The 20,440-nt window shown below is 45.0% G+C and overlaps 1 protein-coding gene across 2 annotated transcripts; it reads left to right on the forward strand.

Moving 5' to 3' along the window:
• Nucleotides 1-9,097: 9,097 nt before the first annotated feature.
• Nucleotides 9,098-18,677, forward strand: BOC (BOC cell adhesion associated, oncogene regulated). Of its 2 annotated transcripts, XM_072398430.1 has the most exons (16): nt 9,098-9,417; nt 10,711-10,854; nt 10,994-11,287; nt 11,774-12,046; nt 12,133-12,413; nt 12,777-12,939; nt 13,034-13,144; nt 13,231-13,437; nt 13,629-13,810; nt 14,596-14,701; nt 15,213-15,335; nt 15,463-15,675; nt 16,063-16,265; nt 16,462-16,535; nt 16,856-17,013; nt 17,718-18,677. In XM_072398430.1, exons 2-16 carry the CDS (start codon nt 10,725-10,727, stop codon nt 17,864-17,866), a joined length of 2,667 nt encoding a protein of 888 aa, XP_072254531.1. In that variant the 5' UTR covers nt 9,098-9,417; nt 10,711-10,724; the 3' UTR covers nt 17,867-18,677. The 2 variants fall into 2 exon arrangements, with proteins under 2 accessions (XP_072254531.1, XP_072254530.1); XM_072398429.1 differs by lacking the exon at nt 9,098-9,417 and having other exon boundaries at nt 10,686-10,854.
• The last annotated feature ends 1,763 nt before the right edge of the window (nt 18,678-20,440 follow it).

Consider the following 20,440-nt stretch of genomic DNA (forward strand, 5'->3'; position numbering starts at 1 on the left):
TTATTATTATTAATAACGCTTTGTAATGGAGATGCGATGGTCCATGCTGGCAGCCTCCATCGCATTGTCTGCGTCCCCTCTTGCTCTGTTTATCTTTGCTCTGCCAGTTAGGCCGACACACAAGAACCTCAGGAAAACACAAAGGGCCATTCTTCCCCCTCTGCGGGGCCCTTCAGCCTGTACACCTATCAGGTTTTCAGAAGCCCGTCCCCAGAGTCCTTAATTGAGATGAATTTGCTTAAGGTAGAGTCCAATGTAAATAAGATATTTCTCGGTTATGTTGGCGTTCTTCCCGCTGGGCAGGTTGACGGCTGGAATGCGGCCCTGGCCCGCGTTGGCCCGGTCCCTGAGGAGGCCGCTTGTTCTGTCGCTAACTGACGTCTGTTTTCAATAAGCGGCTTGTAATTTTGCAAGAGAGAGGAACGAGCGGCCCAAAGAGGTCTGGGGAACACAGAGGGAGCATTGTTCATGGAGAGAAGAGACAGGTCCTCTTTACCAAATACTACACAAGTGGCTGGGAAGTGACGGCAATAAAAGTCCGGAGATTATTTCTAACTTCTGGGGCAGCTCTTATGGTAGATGTAAGTTCTGTTGTGACATGGACGTCCAGAATTACTAAAACAAGGTGCAATTATGGCCACTTCAGCATTCCTTTTATTGCAATTAAAACCAAAGCTTTTATGTAAATTTTACTACATTTATGAAGCTTTTGGTAAGTTTTAAGGCAAAGATTTGTTTAGCTGCAGAATGACCGAATGGTCCATTTTAGGTGTGCTGTCATGGCATGCAATAATGGTTATGAGGCCACTTTAGCATTCCTAAAGATACAATAAAGGTGCCATAATGGTTACAGCACATTGAAGATTCTGAGTCAGGGGGTCTGGTGCAGCCAGCCGATGGTCTACCCAGGTGTGAATGATCTACCCAGGTGTGAATGGTCTACCCAGGTGTGAATGTTGCATGCAGCCGTTTGGTCCATGCAACGCAAAGCCAAAACCGGTGAACCCAACATTCTGCACAAGCAGGCTCTCTAGGATTGCCATCATTAAATCTGCCCTTTTGCCTCCCCTCCTTAAATCTGCCCTCCAACCCCATTATTTAAATCTGCTTTCCAGTCTCTCTATCAGATTATCTAACTACTCTCCTTGAATTAAATGGCTTCTTCTGATTTTACTGTACACTGTGGCCCTCTCACAATGTACAACATCCCCCACCCAGTGCGACTGCCGCCCACTCCCCATTTCGCTGGTGCAGATAAATAAAGAGTAGCTCCTTAGCTTTCCTGGGGAAAATGCTGCTCCCGGCTCCCTATTTAAAACACGTGATCATGTGATCTTTGTATCCACCAATCCGAACCATGATGCTTCATTTCATATCAAAGGCCTGCAGGTGAGAACCGGGCGCAGCATTTTCTCCAGGAAACATCTTCCAGCCCTCCGGTCATTGTTTTAGTTTTGGACTCATTGTAACATTTGAACTTCCCAATCTCTAAAAATCTGAACTTTTAGAAAAGTTTTTTCAAACTTTTAGATATTGTTGTGAAGAGTTAAATCTGCGTTCTGGCTGCATCTATCGGACCCGCCCGGCCTTAAAGGATTAATTAAAATTTCCCAACGCAATGATTTCTGGGCCGTACTTTGGCGCAGGTGTAGAAATTCCGATTGCATTAAACATGGCCAGCGCTTTTCTGGGGCTGTTATATGTAACTCCCCCGCCCCCAATCATCCATCTCTGTCCAGAACCTCCGAATATTGAAATGTGGAGTTAGTTCTGGGCCCCCGGCGGTCGGGGGGGATAATTGGCGTAATCAAGGGGTCTGCCGCAGAAATGGATCATCATTATAGAACAGCCATCTTTAATTACCAGTAAAACGCAAACATTTTTCTACAATTAGTCGCCTCTCTGTAACCAGCTCGGCAGCCTCGTTCTAATTATCCTCCCATTAAAGTCATTTCCTGTTCGGGGCTCGTCATTGGCTCGCTGATCTGCACCTCGGCATATGTTTGCGCTCTTCTGGGATCTTTTAAATGTTTTCTTTTTCTTTGGTGGGTTTGTTTTACAATATTGAAGTTTTTTCCATGCTTGACGTATCGTTAGGCAGTGCAGTTGACATCCCTACTGAACAGTTGCAGGTTGTGACAACACTTCGGCGTCATTGGACCAATATCATATATATATTATTTTTTCCCTGGCATCTTTGATTTGGTTAATTATTGTTTAAAGTGGACCTGGTAAAGATACCCATCAGTAGGCATCACCAGGTAGCCACCCATGCAAATTATTTCCCAGCCCTGATTGGGTTTTATTGATCATTATTTAAAATGGACCTGTCATCCATGTTTACTGAAAGGGTCCTGCCCGATGGCCAGCACCACAAGGTGCCCCTTATTTCCTCTCTCTGAAGTGCTACTACTTAATTCATATTTCACATTTTACCAACAGGCTGCACTTTCTTAATTTAGGGCCCAAATTTAAACCCCACCTCTTGTTCCGCTGTCTATTAGAGAACCACAGCGAGCTGCAGCATTCTGCTGTGGGCTCAACCCAGGTCCCATTCGCTCCAGCTCAAATGAATAGGAGCAGATGGGGAGCATTTTTGGCAGATGGCTGCGGCAGATCGTGGTGCGGTTCTTAAAAGCAGCAAGTAGCATGATTTTAAGATTTGCACAACTGCATGCAAATCTGGTTACCTGTGGTGCAGTTTTGCAACAGTTACAAGGGCACCAACCATATGTGTGTGAATGGGCCCTCAAAGTGCCTTGTGGCCAATAAGATGCTTTCATTGGGCTAGAGGATGATTTATCCCAATAGGGAGGGCCATTGGTTTGCAGAAACCTGAAACTAGATTTAGAGGGGTGCATGGAAGATGCAGAGTAAGAACTTAGGGGATCAGATTTTTTGCCCTTCATCTCGACCCAGAACCACCTGACCTTAGGGCTAATTACCCCAACTGAAGCCGCTTTTAGGTAATTTTAAAAAAAAGTAAAAAGTTTTAAATGTTCGGGTGCCGCAAGAGCCGTTGTATAGATATGATAGGTGCCCTCAGGGTGCATTTAATGCAGCATGCAATAACGCCTTGCATGGGCTCCGATGACCAAAGGTTTTTCCCATGGCTGGGCGCTCGTTACGCCGGTTCACTCATCGGTAAAATAATTCATCTGAATTCCCCCGGACCACCTGGAGGTGAACTGTACTCAGCCTGAACACGCCATTCACGTATCAAATGTGCGGAGATTAGATTACCCGCAGGGAGTAATGTGCATTGATTAGGACGCCCTCGCTGCAACGGAGACCCAGGGCCCCTTTCCCCGTACAGGCTAGACTCCAATTACAGCACATCTGGAAGCCACTACGGCCACGGCTGCTCCTCTCCTACAGTTTATTCCAAGAGAAAAATCTGATAAATTACACTTAACGGGAAACACGTTTTGGCCGGGAAAGATTTGCAAATTAATATTTTGTTTTGGAGTACAAAATGCGCTGGGGGTCTCTGTGCTCTCATCATGGAGAATCCAACTTAAATCACCTCCAAAGCAATCAGAAGTGCGGCTGCTGGGTGGACAAAATGTAGGGAGCCTGCAGTGGCACCGGATTGGCTGCTGGATGGCCAAAGGAAATGTTTTTGAGAAATTTTGGATTGTGAAATTCATTGCAATCCATTAAAAAGGGAAAATAAAGAGCACAGCAGGCCGGGGTCCCGGCACACCTTGGTCATACAGTTCTTTAAATTGCATTGCCTCTCATTTTATAGTTCAATATCTTTGGGATCTATCCAAAAAGTGGTAAAAAGACACGTAGATTGCCCAGTGGAGTAATTTGCAACTGATTTGGTGGTCGGTCTTAAATTTGGCTAAGCTAAAACTTGGCATAGGGATGGTGGGAGCTCATTATAGTGGGCACAACAGATGTGCAGACCTGGGAACTTGGCACAAGGATAATGGGAGCTCCCTTATTATGGGCACAGCAGGTATACAGACCGAGGAACTTAGCACAGGGATCGGTGGAGCCTCCTATAATGGACACAGCAGGTGTGCAGACCCAAGAAATCGGCACTGGAATCTAAGAACCTTTAAAAGTGGGCACAACAGGTATAAAGACCCAGGAACACAGCACAGGGATAGTGGGAGCTCTTTATGATGGGCACAGCAGTTGTGCAGACCCAGAAACTTAGCACAAGGATAGTAGGAACCCTTCATAATGGACACAGGTGTGCAGACCCAAGAAATCGACACTTGGATCTAAGAACCCCTCATAGTGGGCATAGTAGGTATACAGACCCAAAACCCTCTCATAGTGGGGACAACGGGTATACGGACCTGAGAACTTGGCACAGAGATAGTGGGAGCTCCTAATGATAGGCACAATATGTATACAGACCTAAGAACATAGCGCAAGGATGGTAAGAACCCCTAATAATGGGCACAACAGATATACTGACCCTCAGTACAGGGATAGTAGGAACTCTTCAGAATGGGCATATACATGGGTATGTAGTAATGGGGTATGCAGATCCAAAACACCCTCATAATGAGCACAACAGGTATACGGACCCGAGAACTTGGCACAGAGATAGTTGGAGCTCCTTATGATGGGCACAACAGGTATACAGACCTAGGAACATAGCACAAGGATGGTAAGAACCCCTAATAATGGGCATAACAGGTGTACAGACCCAGAAACTTGGCACATGGATGATGGAAGCCCCTTTAAAATGGGCACACCAAGTATAACCTGGGATCTTAGCACAGAGATAGTTGCAGGCCCTTATAATGGGCACAGCAATTATAAAGACCTGAGAACTTGGCACAGGATGATGGGAGCACCTCATGATGGGCACAGCAGGTATACAGACCCAGAAACTCAGCACAGGGATAGTGGGAAAGCCTTAGAATGGGCACAATGGGTTGGCAGACCTAGAAACCCCTCATATTGGGCACAGCAGGTGTGCAGACCCAGGAACATATCACAAGCATGGTAAGAACCTCTCATAATGAGCCGACTCTAAAAATTCATCCATATAAAGCAGAAGACGCTCAGCCAGCTCCAAGAAATCAGATTTTAATCGTAGAGAAAGGAGTTTCATTCCCTTCCTGTGCGACGCCATGGAGAGGAGACACAGCTAGCCTGGATTAAACTTTCTTTTTTCTATCCAAATTCCTTTTCATCTGTTAAGAGTTTCATCTGGGTTTGTTTTTCCCTTCAGACACTCTTATAAAAAAAAAGTTTGGGAGAGAAAAAGAGAACTTGGAAGAGGTTTTTTTTTTCTTCTCTCCGCTTGATTGAAGAGTCAGCGGGTGAAAGCTCTCACATTCCTGCACGATGATTAAAGCTGCAGTTTTCACTTTTCCAATATAAAATGGATTTTAGGTTTTTTTTTTCATTTAGGAAAGTCAAAAGATTTATAAAAAAAAAAATTTGGAAAGCTACAACCCTGCAGAATTTATTGCTCCTCTACTGAGGACATGAACCTGAAAGGAGGTTATTCACATAATGCACTAACGTGAGGACATTAGAGTGTCAGCTCTTCTGGTATAAAGATGGGACTGGTTCAGTGTTCTCTGTACTGCACTGCTGTATATGTCAGAGCTATATAAATGTATAATAATAGTGTGTGACATTAGAGTGTCAGCTCCTCTGTACAGAGACTGATGGGACTGGCTCAGTGTTCTCTGTACAGCACTGTGGTATATGTCAGAGCTATACCATGTATAATAATAGTGTGTGACTGTGGGGGGACATTAGAGTGTCAGCTCCTCTGTACAGGGATTGATGGGACTGGCTCAGTGTTCTCTGTACAGCGCTGTGGTATATGTCAGAGTTAAAAAAATTGTAAATTAATAGTGTGTAGCTATGGGGACATTACAGTGTCAGCTTCTCTGTACAGGCTCTGTGATCCCTGTACAGCACTATGGACTATGTCGGTGCTATGGAGGTGTAACATTTCCCTCCACTTTGCTCTAAGCGAACCTTTTCTTTTGTTCGGTATTTGTTCTGATTTTTGATCCAGTTTTCCACGCCGGCCCCTCCGCCCTACTCTGTCTTTGGCTCTGTTACCCTTCCCTGTCTGTTTTTCTTTTTGTTACTGTCGATAAAGTTTTGCTATCATGGTGAAGTTTCTTCCTCTTAGCACTTTTTTCCCTTCTTTGTGTTGTTGTAAACTGTTGGCTTTGGGTGACCGCGGCTTTGGGTGATCCAGAAATAATACCACATCACAGCTCAGCGAGTAGACAGTCGGCAGCTGAACTTTGTTTAATAACCACACAGAACCGGCTTAAGTAGCAAAAACTTCCTCGCCGTCCGCTCAGCTCCAACCATGACGGGGAGATTTACCAAGACGTCGCCCAACATCATGCATCGCCTTCCAGACGACGGCTGGAAATGGAGAATGGGGGTTGTACTATGACCATCCATTAAGAACAGACAAATCCTAACTTCTCAAGTAGAACTTCAGATATTTTTTGGTTTGAGAAAGTTGTCATGTTTTAGGAGATTTGCCATTACTTCCTGTCCTAGTGATACAACAGGAAATGACAACACATTTCTAAAAAGTGATTATAAAGCCAGGAACATTTCTCTTCACTTCACCAAGGGCGGACATAGGAAGGTGCAAAGTGTGCTGCTGAGCGAGGACCCTGGACCTTCCTCAGCCAACATGGACCCCAAGTCAGTTCAACAAGGGGCTCCAAGTCTGTTCTGCACAGGGGCCCAATGTTCAATTCAATAAATTCACTGTGTTCCTAAACTTGCTATATTTATTATTTGAGGACCTATTCAAAAATTTTAGAAAAAGCACAAAAATTAAGTAAAATAGTGCAAGCTAATAAAAACTAAGCTGGTTTTAGGAAGGGCAACCTTGGAATTTACTCCAGCAGTAGTAACAGTGGGCCCTGTGCAGAACTGACTTGGAGCCCCTTGTTGTACCGGCTGTGGTCCTTTATCAAGGAAGTACCAGGGGCCCTCGTGCATTGCCGCACTTTACACCTCCCTATGTCCGCCTCTGTTCTTCAGGGCACCAGATGATAGAATGGTGCAAGGATTGGAATCTTGTGCATTTGGGGCCCTTACTTTGTGTTTGCCAAGGGCCCCATTTTGTCTAAACCCATGCCTGCCAATCCTTTGAACTTGAACCTACTGAACATTTTGCTTCACTTGCTCAAAGTAACGAAAACTGGTCAGCGGGGCCCAAGAGCAAAACGGTAATGACCAAGGGGTGTTGAATATTTTGGTTCATTGTCCCATAGTAAGCACACAAAACTGGGTAATAGGGCCCAAAGGGCCACACAGCTGACCAATGGGCTGGGTTTATTGGAACCCAAGGTTCTTCCAGATCAGTGGTTCAGACAGTGCCCGTCCATGGCCGACCTTCTATCCTTCACCCGCACACATGGCCGGCATTGGCAATACCCTGGGACCGGCTCGCCAATATTAAACTCATAATTATCTTTAACTCCTCCAAATTGCCCATCTCTGTCATTTGTTGTTTTTCCACCAACGCTGCAAGAAAAATGAAAAGAAATAATAATGACTTAATAAGTCTCATTTTCTTTTCACCGTCCTGATTGGCCGTCCTCTGCGCCAGAAGTCGGCAATAAATTGCTTGAAGCTTTCAGTTAAATTAAATAAATAACACCGAATGACTTATGACAGCGAGGTCATTCATTTCATCTCAATTTTTTTTTTTTTGCAAAAAAAAGCTTTTGATTTTTTTTTAATTTTAATTAAAAGCAGAGCGTGGTATTACATCTCTCAGGTCACGGAGCGCTGCGCGTCTGGAGCTGCGATTCCACCAGGGAACTGAGCCCAGACCGCTTGCCAGGAACTGATCTCTCCTTCTCCCAGCCTTGGCCCACGGCCTCTCTATGAAAGTTCTCCATCCAGAAAGCAGGAATGGGCCGCCAGCTGACGGGAAAAAGGGGAGACTGTGATTTCGGGTGTGCAGCCAGTAATGACAGAAAAACAGAGTGTGAGATGGATGAAGGCAGCACAGACCTTTGATTGATGGAGGCTGCCTTGGAATGCGAGCGCAGGAAAAACAGCTCCTAATGGATTTCTCAAACTACCAGCATGGAGGCAGGGCCAGGTGTCAAATCACAAAACCAGATCCAGCTTAACTTGATTTTTCCATTCTACATGAAGCTTCCTCACCCCTCCTGTGCAGAATTAACAATTTCCTAGCCAGAAAACTCCTCTGCTTAAAGTTCCCAATAATGGCGCCAGTGCCCGGGGTGGGCAAACGCAACAAAATGTACAGACAGACCGAAAAAAGAAAGGTTTCATGTATTGTTCTTACTTTATTATTAATAAACAGGATTTATATAGCGCCAACATATTACGCAGCGCTGTACATTAAATAAGGGCTGCAAATCACAGACAGTGACACAGGAGGAGGAGAGGACCCTGCCCCGAAGAGCTTACAATCTAAGAGGTGGGGGAAGTATCACACAATAGGAGGGGGATATGGAATGGTGGGGGGGGAAGTATCACACACTGAGATAATGAAATCAGAACTCTGAGCAGATGTGAAGGATACAAATAAATGCAGCAAACCTCTTTATCTTTCTTTGATTTGGTATCGGCCACATGCAGAGCTCATATTTGGAGGGGTGAAAGCAGCAGGCAAATCAAATGTTGTACAGGGCTCTCAGACATGATAGAAGGAAAAAGCAGAAAGTAGCTTTAGTCTGCTGCTTCTCCTTTCATGGTCCAATCACAATCTAGGGGAGGAGCAAGACCTGTAGGTGTAGCTTAACTCCAGCCTCACAGAAATGGGGTCTGCTTCTCGGCCAGACAGGGCAGTGGTGTTTTGCAGAGCTGTGCAAAAGTTAATTGGTTGAAACATTTTTTTCATGAAATTGGGCATATCCTCTGAATATGAATATGACATTCACCCCAGTAGTGTTGGTGGTCCAGTTGTGTGACCAAACAAGAAATCGGCCCATGTGTCCAATGCAATCTTTATCCTTGCTCCTGAACATGGCCGTGGGTCTGTAAGAACAGGGGCCAACCCAGCGCACAGGCCCGCCTTTCCATCCATCACACGCAGAGTGTTGTCAGCTTCGGTCCTGGCTTCCTGCCCGCTGACAGTTGAATTGGTCCCAGGGAGGTGAACGCTCACCCCGCCCCCGCCAGGGACATGCCCGGAACTGCCTGGGCTGCGGGGCTGACAATCCTGGCTGACATGGGAAGTCAAAATATATCAGGATAATGAACAGCCGGGAATCCAGCGGGTGACTGAACGCAGCCATGCCTGAGGGCCCCATCATCATCATCATCGCTCCCTGCCATCTTGTACTGCTCCACTGACATAACCCCCGATATAACGCTAACTCCCTGCTTAACCCCCTCACTGCTGGATTAGGGGAAGCAGCCAGCAAGAATTTAAAAAAAACTTCAATTTTTGGCAGGATAAACAGCTTGGTAAGATTATGTTGGTCATGATACAAGTTTGGCTTCACTGGGGGGGCATTGTTTTTGAGCCAGGCGCTGTGTAGCAGCAAATATTAGGAAGCAGGGACAATATTTACTCAGGATAATGAAGCCTTCGCCGCAGACTTTTTCTTGTAACTTTATTCCCCCGATCAGACACACAGAGAAATCCATAGGGGGCATGGAATGCGATCCCCAGTCCCCCTGTGCCATGAATGGGGGTAAGAGGTTAAAGTGTGGATGTCTCAGCGGGGATTACAGCGGAATCCCTACAGTGCTGGGACTAATCAGAGCTGTCTCTGGCTGTCTGCTTTCATTATCTTCTCATATAGCAACCAATGTCACATAAAACTCGAGAAATAATCCTCCGGGCCAGTGCAGGCGATGAGATATTTACCTGCTGTCAGTCTGACGCCTTCGGGAGGGGAAGGAAAGGTTTGGCGAGGCAGGAGGAGAGAAATAGGATTGATAGCCAACATGGCCCACAGGCAAATGTGTCACGGAGGGAAGACGGGAACTAAAAGGCGCGTACACATAGACTTATCTATGCTTAGTGCAAAGACGTGTCTGAAATTCAGCACCTGGTGCAAAGATTTGGCTATAAGTGCAGACGTTTTTTATTTATAAATAGAGAAAACATTAACAATTCAATCAGGATACAATATCTGTTCATTACATAAGCAGTCACTGCTTCCTTCTCTGCAGTGCTACGCAGTGCTTTACTGGTATACCAGTCTTCCTACCTGCACATGGATCTAAATCTGAACACACATAATACTTTCTCCTTTACATTTACCAATGACCTAGATACGTGCTGATCCTGCCTATGAAATCTACTTCCTGTGATGTGTTGGTAATAAAGCTGCACTGCTCCTGAATTCAAAGCAGCATTGTCACCAACATGTGGACTTTGCCTGCTTGCAGTATAGTGAGATTGGAATATTGTGCAGGGGGTGTGGCTATGGGCATTGTCACTGCTGACTGTAACTTGTCAATCAGTGCTTGGCCACACCCAGTCCCACCCACTTCTCCTGGTTTTACAGCACCAAACCCCTCCCACTGTGATCTGCAGTGCCTGGTAGCGGGAACAAGTGAGACATCAATGAATGAAGATCTAGCTCAGTCAGTAAAAGTAAAGGTTTTTCTGTTTGTGCATCAAATAGTAATTCGGATTCTTTGGTGTAATATACAAGTTGTACCTTCATAGCATATAAGACAAGAAAATGGCTGTCACAGATACCATAGCGGCTCACACATCCTTCATTCTTCTTTGTGTCCCCACAGATAATTATCTTATCATGCCCTCGGGAAATCTTCAGATCGTCAAAGCCACCCAGGAGGATGAAGGAACCTATCAGTGTGCTGCGTACAACCCAGTCACTCAGGAAGTGAAGAAGTCGGTCTCCAGCGACCGCCTGCGTGTCCGACGTAAGTCAGGCGATCTGTTTGGTTGGCGGTAGATTTGTGATGGGTTCCCAAATTCCAATATTTATTGTACAACCCATTTTTGGAGCTTTAGCTGATCCGCATGTTAAGTCAACCGATTGTCATGTATTTGATATTTCAGGTTCCACCTCTGAGGTGGCTCGGATTATCTACCCTCCTGTGGCGCAGACCATCATTGTCACCAAAGGTCAGAGCCTCTTCTTAGAGTGCGTGGCCAGCGGCATGCCACCGCCAAGGATCACTTGGGCCAAGGATGGGTCCGATGTTATTGAACAGAACAAGACACGATTTCTGCTCAGCAATCTTCTGATAGAGTCCACAAGTGAGGAGGATTCTGGGACATATACTTGCACGGCCAGTAATGGAATGGGAGACGGAGGCTCTGCATTTATCTTCTATAATGTCCAAGTTTTTGGTGAGTTGTGTCGGATTTTTATTACAGCAAAAGTTGAGTAACCAAATTAATGTTGTGTGGTTCAGTGGTAATTTGTTGAAAAAGATGGGGCACAATATTTTTGAGGGTTGCAATCCAGCTACCAATTTTGGCCAGGTTCACCTGACAAGCTTTACCTTCTTTTACATTTTTGGAAGATATCTGGGTTTGGTTTGTCTCCTGGGTGCTTTTCACTAAATTCCTCCATCTTGGTCTATTAGACGACCTTATGTGGGCTAAAAACAGACAGATGTTCATTTTTGTGGTCATGAATTGTTCTTAGGTTTGGGGAAAAATGGCTTTGGGTTCAAAAACCTCCAAGCGTGGGGTTCTGTCCACAACCTTTTAACATTTTTCCAATTGTGAAAGACAAGAAGAAGGTTTCCACTCTTGCCTTATTGAATCTTCTATGATTCTATCTATATGATCTTCGATCCTCATGGCTAATGCGTTCCTTTTATTCTCCAGAGCCACCTGAGGTCAGCATGGACATGTCCCAGCAGATGGTCTCATGGGGTCAGACTGCTAAGTTTACCTGTGAGGTGAAGGGGAATCCTCCTCCATCTGTGGTGTGGTTGAGGAATGCAGTGCCTGTCCTTCCTACCCTGAGACATCGGATCTCTAGAAAGATTCTTCGGGTGAGCAGTGTCGGACGTGAAGATGATGGCATTTATCAATGTATGGCAGAAAACGAAGTAGGAAGTGCACAAGCATTGACTTTGTTGATGACCACCAGGACAGGTGAGTAATAAGTCAACATGAATATCTTCAAATAATCCAACCCACACCCTGTCTTATCTTATACTGACTCTCTATTTTGTCTCCAGGAACCTTCATAAGCCCCAAATTGGATTTGGGTGCTTGGACTCCAACAGAAGCCCCTATCCCTGATGACAAACAATTGCTCCTGAAGGCTCAGTTGAAGCCAAGACTACCAACACCAGGATCACCAACTCCTTGCCCGTCTGATAAGACCGTTCTCCAGCCAGAGGCTCCCATAATCCTCAGCTCTCCCCGAACACCCAAGACTGATTTCTATGAACTAGTTTGGAAGCCCAGACACAATGGGAAGGCCACCATCCAGTACTACACTGTGAAACATCGCAAGGTACTACAAGGAGACCTCTTTAAATCATTGGATCTAGTGCTGTGCCCTTGCTTATTTAGGACCTCTAGCCTCAGCAGGACATACATTTCTGTTGTTCCTCAATGGCCCATATGGGTCAGAGGTTGTTTAAGCCCAAAGTTGCCACATGGGGCTTGCACAAGGCCGAGGACATGCTCCCCATGCCTATTGGACAGCATTTGGGGAAGTCCCCAAGCACTTGGCAGGTAGCATGATGGGTCACATGGTGCACCCAAAAGTAGCAGGTCGTTCTTTTCATCATGGTTTTTTTTTGTTTTTTGTACATTATTACTTTTTTGGGAACATAGCACCACATGGGTCTAAATTTCCTCTTCCTTCTTACAGCAGGTGGGAAATGTGTCTGATGAATGGACCTTTTCTCAGGTTCCCGGAACTCAGAACCGTCTAACGCTCACGAAGCTGGACCCAGGAAGTTTATATGAAGTGGAGATGGCCGCTTACAATTGTGCTGGGGAAGGGCAGACGTCCATGATGACTTTCAGGACAGGTATGGAGCACTTTTTGGGTTGACCTGAATGACAGTTGCAACCTTCAGTCCAATGGACGTATTAGGAAAATGTTCTTGTTGTTGTGTATTGCAGGACGACGTCCAAAACCCGACATCATAGCCAGCAAAGAGGTGCAGATTCAGAAGGATGACCCGGGAACCAGCACACAAAGCAGCAACCAGTCCGACAATAACCGCCTTTCCCGTAAGTCCAGTTTTCAGATCTATTGGTCTATAAAAGTTTCCACTTGTAGAGGGCACTGATAATAATGGGGTCTTCTGGTATTACAGCTCCAGAAGCTCCGGACCGACCCACAATCTCTGCGGCTTCCGAGACCTCTGTTTATGTGACCTGGATCCCGAGAGGCAACGGGGGATTCCCAATCCAGTCTTTCCGCGTGGAGTACAAGAAACTGAAACAGCCAGGTGATTGGATCCTAGCCACCAGAGACATCCCACCATCGAGACTGTCTGTAGAGATCACAGAGCTGGAGAAAGGTGAGCAAAGGGGCATTGGATCCTAATTGGGCCTCTACCAGCCACAGGGGGCAAGAAAAGAGGGGGCCACAGATACAAAAGTGAGGTTGTTGGGTCCTGGAGGGAAAACTTACTCCTATTTTCTGAAAAAGAATTGAAATTTATACCCATTAATCTAATTTGTGATTTAGGAATCTCATTTTCTTTTACAGGGATGTCCTACAAGTTCCGGGTCAGAGCTCTAAACATTCTGGGTGAGAGTCAGCCGAGCGCAGCTTCCAAACCGTATGTGGTATCTGGATACACAAACCGCATCAATGATCGTCCAGTCACGGGACCCTACATCACTTTCACCGAGGCCATCAATGAGACCACCATAATGCTAAAATGGATGGTGAGTTTCAGTCCCTACACTTTATTGTGTGACCATGGTGCATTTTTTTAAAAAGACCCTTTAGGCTTCTGTCTATGGACATCTGAAGGCTGAAGAATGCATTCATGTTAGGTATAAAGAAGAGTGTGTTATTTTGGTGACCCCTAGTGGCACCAGGACTTACCTACAGGATCTAATGTTCCTAATATTGGAACTCCATCATATTAAAATATATTTGGCTTTTACCTGTTACAATAATGTGTACAATGCAGCATAATCATTCAGCTCAAGACCTCTTTAGAAAATTAGGGGCTCACCTTCAGAACCCCTCTAACCCCCTAATAGGCCTAGAGTTTCATCCATACCATGCCATAATGAAAGCAGTGAAACATGTCACCTCCAACATCTCTAAAACTTTAAAAGACCCTGAAAAATGATGCCCCTGAAATCTTAGGAAATAGGAAGACATTTGCCCCAGGCCCACCCATTTTTTAAACAGCTCTACTTCCACCAATGCTGGCCTGATGTTTGACCACTGAAAAGCTCTGGCCCCCAAGGATTACTTTTTAAAGTCATAGTTGAGCTGCAACACCTCAGTTTACCAGCAGGTGGTGGTGATGCCAAATCATAACCCTAAAAAACCTGTGAGCCGGGGGTGGGGGGCTCTGGATAAAATAGAGGTTTACTATTTACCTATTTTTCTTGTGTCTGCTTTATTACTGTGGCGCCCCCTAAAATATACAGCCCATTATTTTTGCTTACTATGGCTTGACAATGAATTTTGTGTTTTTTTTTTTTTTTTCTAGTATGTCCCAGCAAGCAACAACAACACTCCAATCCACGGCTTCTACATCTACTACCGACCAACGGACAGCGACAATGACAGCGATTATAAGAAGGACGTGGTGGAAGGTAAGTGATCACTGCCTGTTCTGTGATAATCCTTGGGGGTTGTACTCTATTTTTATTGGCTCTTTTTAGTCCAGTCAGTTTCCACAAGGCAGCTCATGGGTCAGTCCATCCGAATGTGATATTTCATGTAGAAAAGGATGAATCATTCACTGCCCTTCGATAAATCTAAGAGCAGGGGTCGCCATTGGAAGCTGCAAAGTGTCATTGCACAATGGCTCCAGGCCCTGCTCAGCCAACAGGGACCCCACAGGGGCCCCATGTCAGTTTTACACAGGGCCTACAGTTGGCTATGTCCACTACTGTCTAGAAGGCACCAGCATGAAGATCTCCCCTAGTTTCTGCCCCTGCCACCTTGGTGTTTTGGGTTTTCCAGTTCAAGTTTCGGGGTGCCCATTTTGTGGTCATGTGACCAATGACAACATTATCAGAGCATCCAATCAATTTTCTTTATCATCTTTGGAATTAACGCTATGTACGTTGACCGATCTGACGCTGTTCTTTCATCTTCCAGGTGACCGCTATTGGCACTCCATCAGCCACCTTCAGCCGGAGACATCGTACGATATAAAGATGCGGTGTTATAACGAGGGAGGGGAGAGCGATTTCAGCAACGTCATGATCTGCGAGACCAAAGGTGAGTGTGCTTTGCCTGACCTACACGATTATCGTAAAAGACGCAGCGCGCTGAGTGTTATCTGTTTTATACATTTTTGGTTTAAAATGTAACATTTCCCTCTCTGATCTCTCCCTCTTATCCACAGCTCGAAAGTCGTCTTCTCAGCCAGGCCGGCCCCCGCAGTCTGTGGTACTCACACCCCCGCCTCCCTCAGGCAGGGGCGGGGTTATGGGTCCAGCCACCGTGCCTCGATCCAGCGACCTGCCTTACCTGATCGTTGGTGTGGTCCTAGGGTCCATTGTTCTTCTCATCGTGGCGTTCACCCCCATCTGCCTGTGGAGGGCGCTGTCCAAGCAAAGTAAGTCTTAACTCTTAATGCAATTTTGATTGCTGAATCTGCCACTAATAGCCAATCAGCTATTAGCTGTAAACATAATGTCCCAACATTATTAAAACCCTGAAAGACCGGCACATTTTGGTAAAATTTAAGGATTTGGATCGATAAATAGATTGAATGCAACCTGACTAATATGAATCAATTAATCTGATAGATAATGTTTGGCGAATCTCTGCATTTCATCCTTCAGTTTGATTGGTCAGTGGCTAAACAATTATCTATGTTTACAATTAATTATTCTTTCAATTCTTTCTCAATTTCAATTCAAACTGAAAATGATCAGATTTCAGATTGTGTATTTTTTTTTTGATCCTCCTATACAATCTGACGTTTATTGTCTCCCCGCAGAGCAAACCACGGACATCACATTCCCAAGTTCCGGAATTCTGAACTCTTCCTGCCAGTACACTATGGTTCCACTAAGGGGAAACCCCACTGTCAGCACCATACCGTACACCAATGGTACCTTTGTGAATGGAACCGGCCCACCGGCCAAGATCATCTATTCTGGGGGAAAGCAGAGAGATTATTGCTCCAAGACCCTGCAACAGGTACGAGAAATGGCCCGGTCCAACAATTCAAAGTGTGAGGGGTAACATTACAAAGGATTCTGTAAGGTCCGGTACTCAGGAAGCTGTGTGTGGGATGGGGAGGTGCGGTTACCACGTTGGGTGACACCTTCAATGCAATAATATTCCTCTGCAGTTTGTTCAAATATGCTGATTTTTGTTTTGTGTTCGGATGCAGGACGAGGCCAGCACTCTGCTTTCAGGAGGGGACATCGGACCTACAGAACCAGCAGACCATCAACAGACCTCACAGTAAGTGTCATCAACCATCCCAAGACCCTGCATCAGTACACCTATCAACAGCCCTCAGCCCTGATGCAAGTAGTGGATTGGCTCATGGGAGGGGTTATGCAAATCACAATGACTGATGGGTGGGGTTAGTCTGGAGGAGTCATGCTGAGCCTTGAACTGAATTCAAATGTAAGGGGCAGGGACGGTCAGGCCGGGGAGTCAGGGGCTACATGATGCTGGACGACCTCCAGCCAGAGAATGAGGCAGGTCCTGAATTGCTGCAGCTTCTAATGCACATTGTGACAGTCAATGTATATAATACGAATATTTGTGTATTGCAGGCTATGCCGGGCTGAGTCTTGTGAAATGACCATATTGTATGAGGACGAGACAACTCACCCCTATGTAGAGATCTCCCACCATGAGGGCCACACATCTGTACTAGATGTGAACCGATTCCCTATTCTTGCTGTGCCCTCTGAGGAGCCGCTGTGTCATGGTAGGACAATAAACAAAAAGTGTGACTGTTTATGTTTTTGGCGGTTTCTGTAAAAGTACCTAAAATATGTATGAAATGTGAACATTTGTTACAAGTGCAGCACTGCCTGGACATGGAAGCTTATTGTGCTACCCCTGCAATCTTTGTAATCTGATCTCCCCTGCTTTATAGGTCTATTCTGATAAAAAAAAATTTTAATGTTAGATAAAATATGATATGATAATGAGCCAATCAGATCATGTGTTGACAAGAAGCATCCTGATAGGAGATATGAACAGAGTGACATAGAGATGAGCCCATCACTGTGCGTCTCTTTTTACTGTCCAATCACAGGCTGGGGCCGGGTTCAGGACAACCTGGGTTTAAAATAAGTGTATTGAATAATGCTGACCATCAGACTGAGGACATCTAGTGGCTGATACAAGAACTGCAAGGAATCTCTGAAATCTTTGGTTTGTGTTTTTCCTTTTAATGAGCTGTTTATTTTCAGCATTAAATATCACATTCATATCTACAAACATACATTGATTTTAAAGCAACACCAATGCAGTGTAAATCCTTGTCACCCTGGGGTCACTGGTGGGGCTGTTATATATAACTTTTTTTTTTTAAATTTGGATACATTGTAACATTAAATCCATCAGTTGTGTTGTATGGAATCCACATGATGGGAATCTTCTCTAACTGGATCTTACTCCCGGCAGGTTCTTCATGTCACCTCCCTCCAGCAGAATCCTCGATCGGCATTGACAACACGACCTCCCCTGCGGACCCCCAGCACCATCAGGACTCCTCGCAGAGCGGGGATACAGACTCCATGTGTCCATGTCAGCACAGCAGACCGGCAACCTAATGGACTAAAGATTGAATATAAAAGACTCCATATGGGGGCGCTGTGCTGCACGTCATAATAATGCTGATTATTACCAGCCTCTGATTGGTCAGTGGCCTCCTCCCCGCCCCTATTCCCAGGCACAGTTATCAAAAGCTTTTATTGATTGGAAACCTATATACGGACCTCCCTATAGAATGAGCGATGTAGGACAAAGGGGTGTTACCCAGAATTTCATCCCTATATCTTTGCAGGATTCTAGCCTTGTGATTGGCTGCTACAGTCATCCATTTCATAAGAGAGTACTACGCGTTTCGCTGGCCACATTAACCCTTTATGTGCCCTCATCCTGCTCGAACCCTCCAGCGATATTCTGTCTTGCAGCACTTTTCTCGCCTCCCCACTTTTTTTTTTTGCCAAGAAGAGAAGAAATGTTTATTTTTCTACAATAGATATATTTATATATTTATGCACTTATGTACATAGATTATTTTCTTTATCAAGAAAGTTTTGTACGGTATAAACCGAAGGGACCATTCGTATATTTGTCCACCAAATCTACTCTAACGTTCCGATCATACCCCACATACCCCCCCCCTCCTTGTAACGTACGGCTGACCGGAGCCGACGCGTTTCGCTTCCGAAGCACAATTTCCATAATGAACTGATTACCTGCTACATTCCCGCCCGCCATGACCGCTCCAAGTCAATGGACGCACATTGCACATGCCGCGCCCGATGTACATACGCACTATGTATGCGCCTTCCTGCAATACGAGACATTGGCTGCTTCCAGTATATTTGTAACAGACAGGAAATAAAGTATATGAAAGAAAAAGTCTGGCATTGTAATTTCCACCACATCAATATAATATAATGAAGGTTACAATGTGTATCCAGGGTGCCCATGCTAAATGTGGTCATGTGTTACCCCGGCTAGGCCTGGATGCAGGGGGTGGTGAACCCGCCAGTAAGATATCATCAGTCTGAACTTATTTACTTTATAATATATATACAATATCGGGTTATAATATAAAGTGGACCTGTCATCAAATACAAGTGTCCATAAATAAGTTTCTTGTACATAAAATATACAGTAAGATCCTGAATGAACCCTCTGCACACTGCCCATGCTGAAGGCACATGGTGCGGTATTAACCCCTAATAGGTAGATTAACCCCTAGCAAGCTGAGGGTGCAAACACCAATCCAACCCAACCCCAGCCTCCATCAGCTAATGTTATAATGAAGGCTACAATATATACCTGCCCCCAGGTAAGGAGGGGTTAACTTATGCAGACTAAACTAGCTGGGGTTAGAGGACCTTTTAAGCAATGATTCGTTGTGCCACCTAGTGGCCAGTAGTCAAAAGTGCACATCTATCACAATAGGAAATAAACTTAATATATTAATAATAATAATATTATTATTAATAATAATATTAATAATACCAAACCTTAATAATATAGCACCGACACATTACGTAGCGCTGTAAATTAAATAGAGGCTGTAAATGACAGACAATGACACTAGAGGAGGAGGAGAGGACCCTGCCCCAAAGAGCTTACAATCTAAGAGGTGGGGGGCATATCACACAGTAGGAGGGGGGAATATTATAAGCAAATCAACAGGGGAATCATTTTAAATAGAGCCCCATGTGTAAGCAATCAATATTAGGGGGATATTGATCATTTATACTGATCATGCACCAATATTCAATGGCCACCTTGAGGTGTGACACTGATAGTTTGCTCCTGGATGAGATGCAGCACAATACTCAGCCATGAACAGACCTTTGTTGTCTTGGTTTCCATCATCCATGGACTGCAATAAACACAACTTTCACTTTTCATGAAGAAATATCAATACCCTGGGGTGTCAGCTATGTGAACGAGCCTATTGTATGAGTACAGCCAAGCAAGGAAAAACAGGGCCTTTTAATGCGAAATTGCCACCTTCTGGGACCCATAAGAACATGGCTTGGATTCAGGAGCTGGAAGTCTATGCATTAGTGGCCCCCACTTCATATTTGGCTGGGGCCCTATTTTGTTTTCAGCTGTCCCTGGAAGCCATGGCATATTGAGCAGAGCTGGTGAATGCCACTTCTCCATTGCCCAGTCAGCAAGGAATGGCAGAGCAGTGGGGGGACCCCATTGCGGGTGTCACCCTCTGGAGTTATTAATATTATTATTGTTATTATTATTGGCCACTAGGAGGCAATAAACAATCACTTATCTATAGTTAGGATGCATGCAACAGGGACTTATTCATGCCCAGATTCCAACCAATGTCTTTTATTATTATTATTATTATTATTAATAAACAGGATTTATATAGCACCAACATATTATGCAGCGCTGTATATTAAATAGGGGTTGCAAATGACAGGCGAATACAGAGAGGGACACAGGAGGAGAGGACCCTGCCCCGAAGAGCTTACAATCTAGGTGTCACCATTTGGCATTTCCAATAAAAAGCTATTGTTAGGTGCTTACATGTGTTCTATGCCTGAGCTGCACCCATTCATATAAATATATATTCCTATAAATCTCAATCTGTCCCATACTCTGCCCTCAGCCTCGGCCTGCTCTATATC

Source organism: Pyxicephalus adspersus, chromosome 1, assembly GCF_032062135.1.
Source record: "Pyxicephalus adspersus chromosome 1, UCB_Pads_2.0, whole genome shotgun sequence".
In the NCBI taxonomy this organism is placed as follows: Eukaryota; Metazoa; Chordata; class Amphibia; order Anura; family Pyxicephalidae; genus Pyxicephalus; species Pyxicephalus adspersus.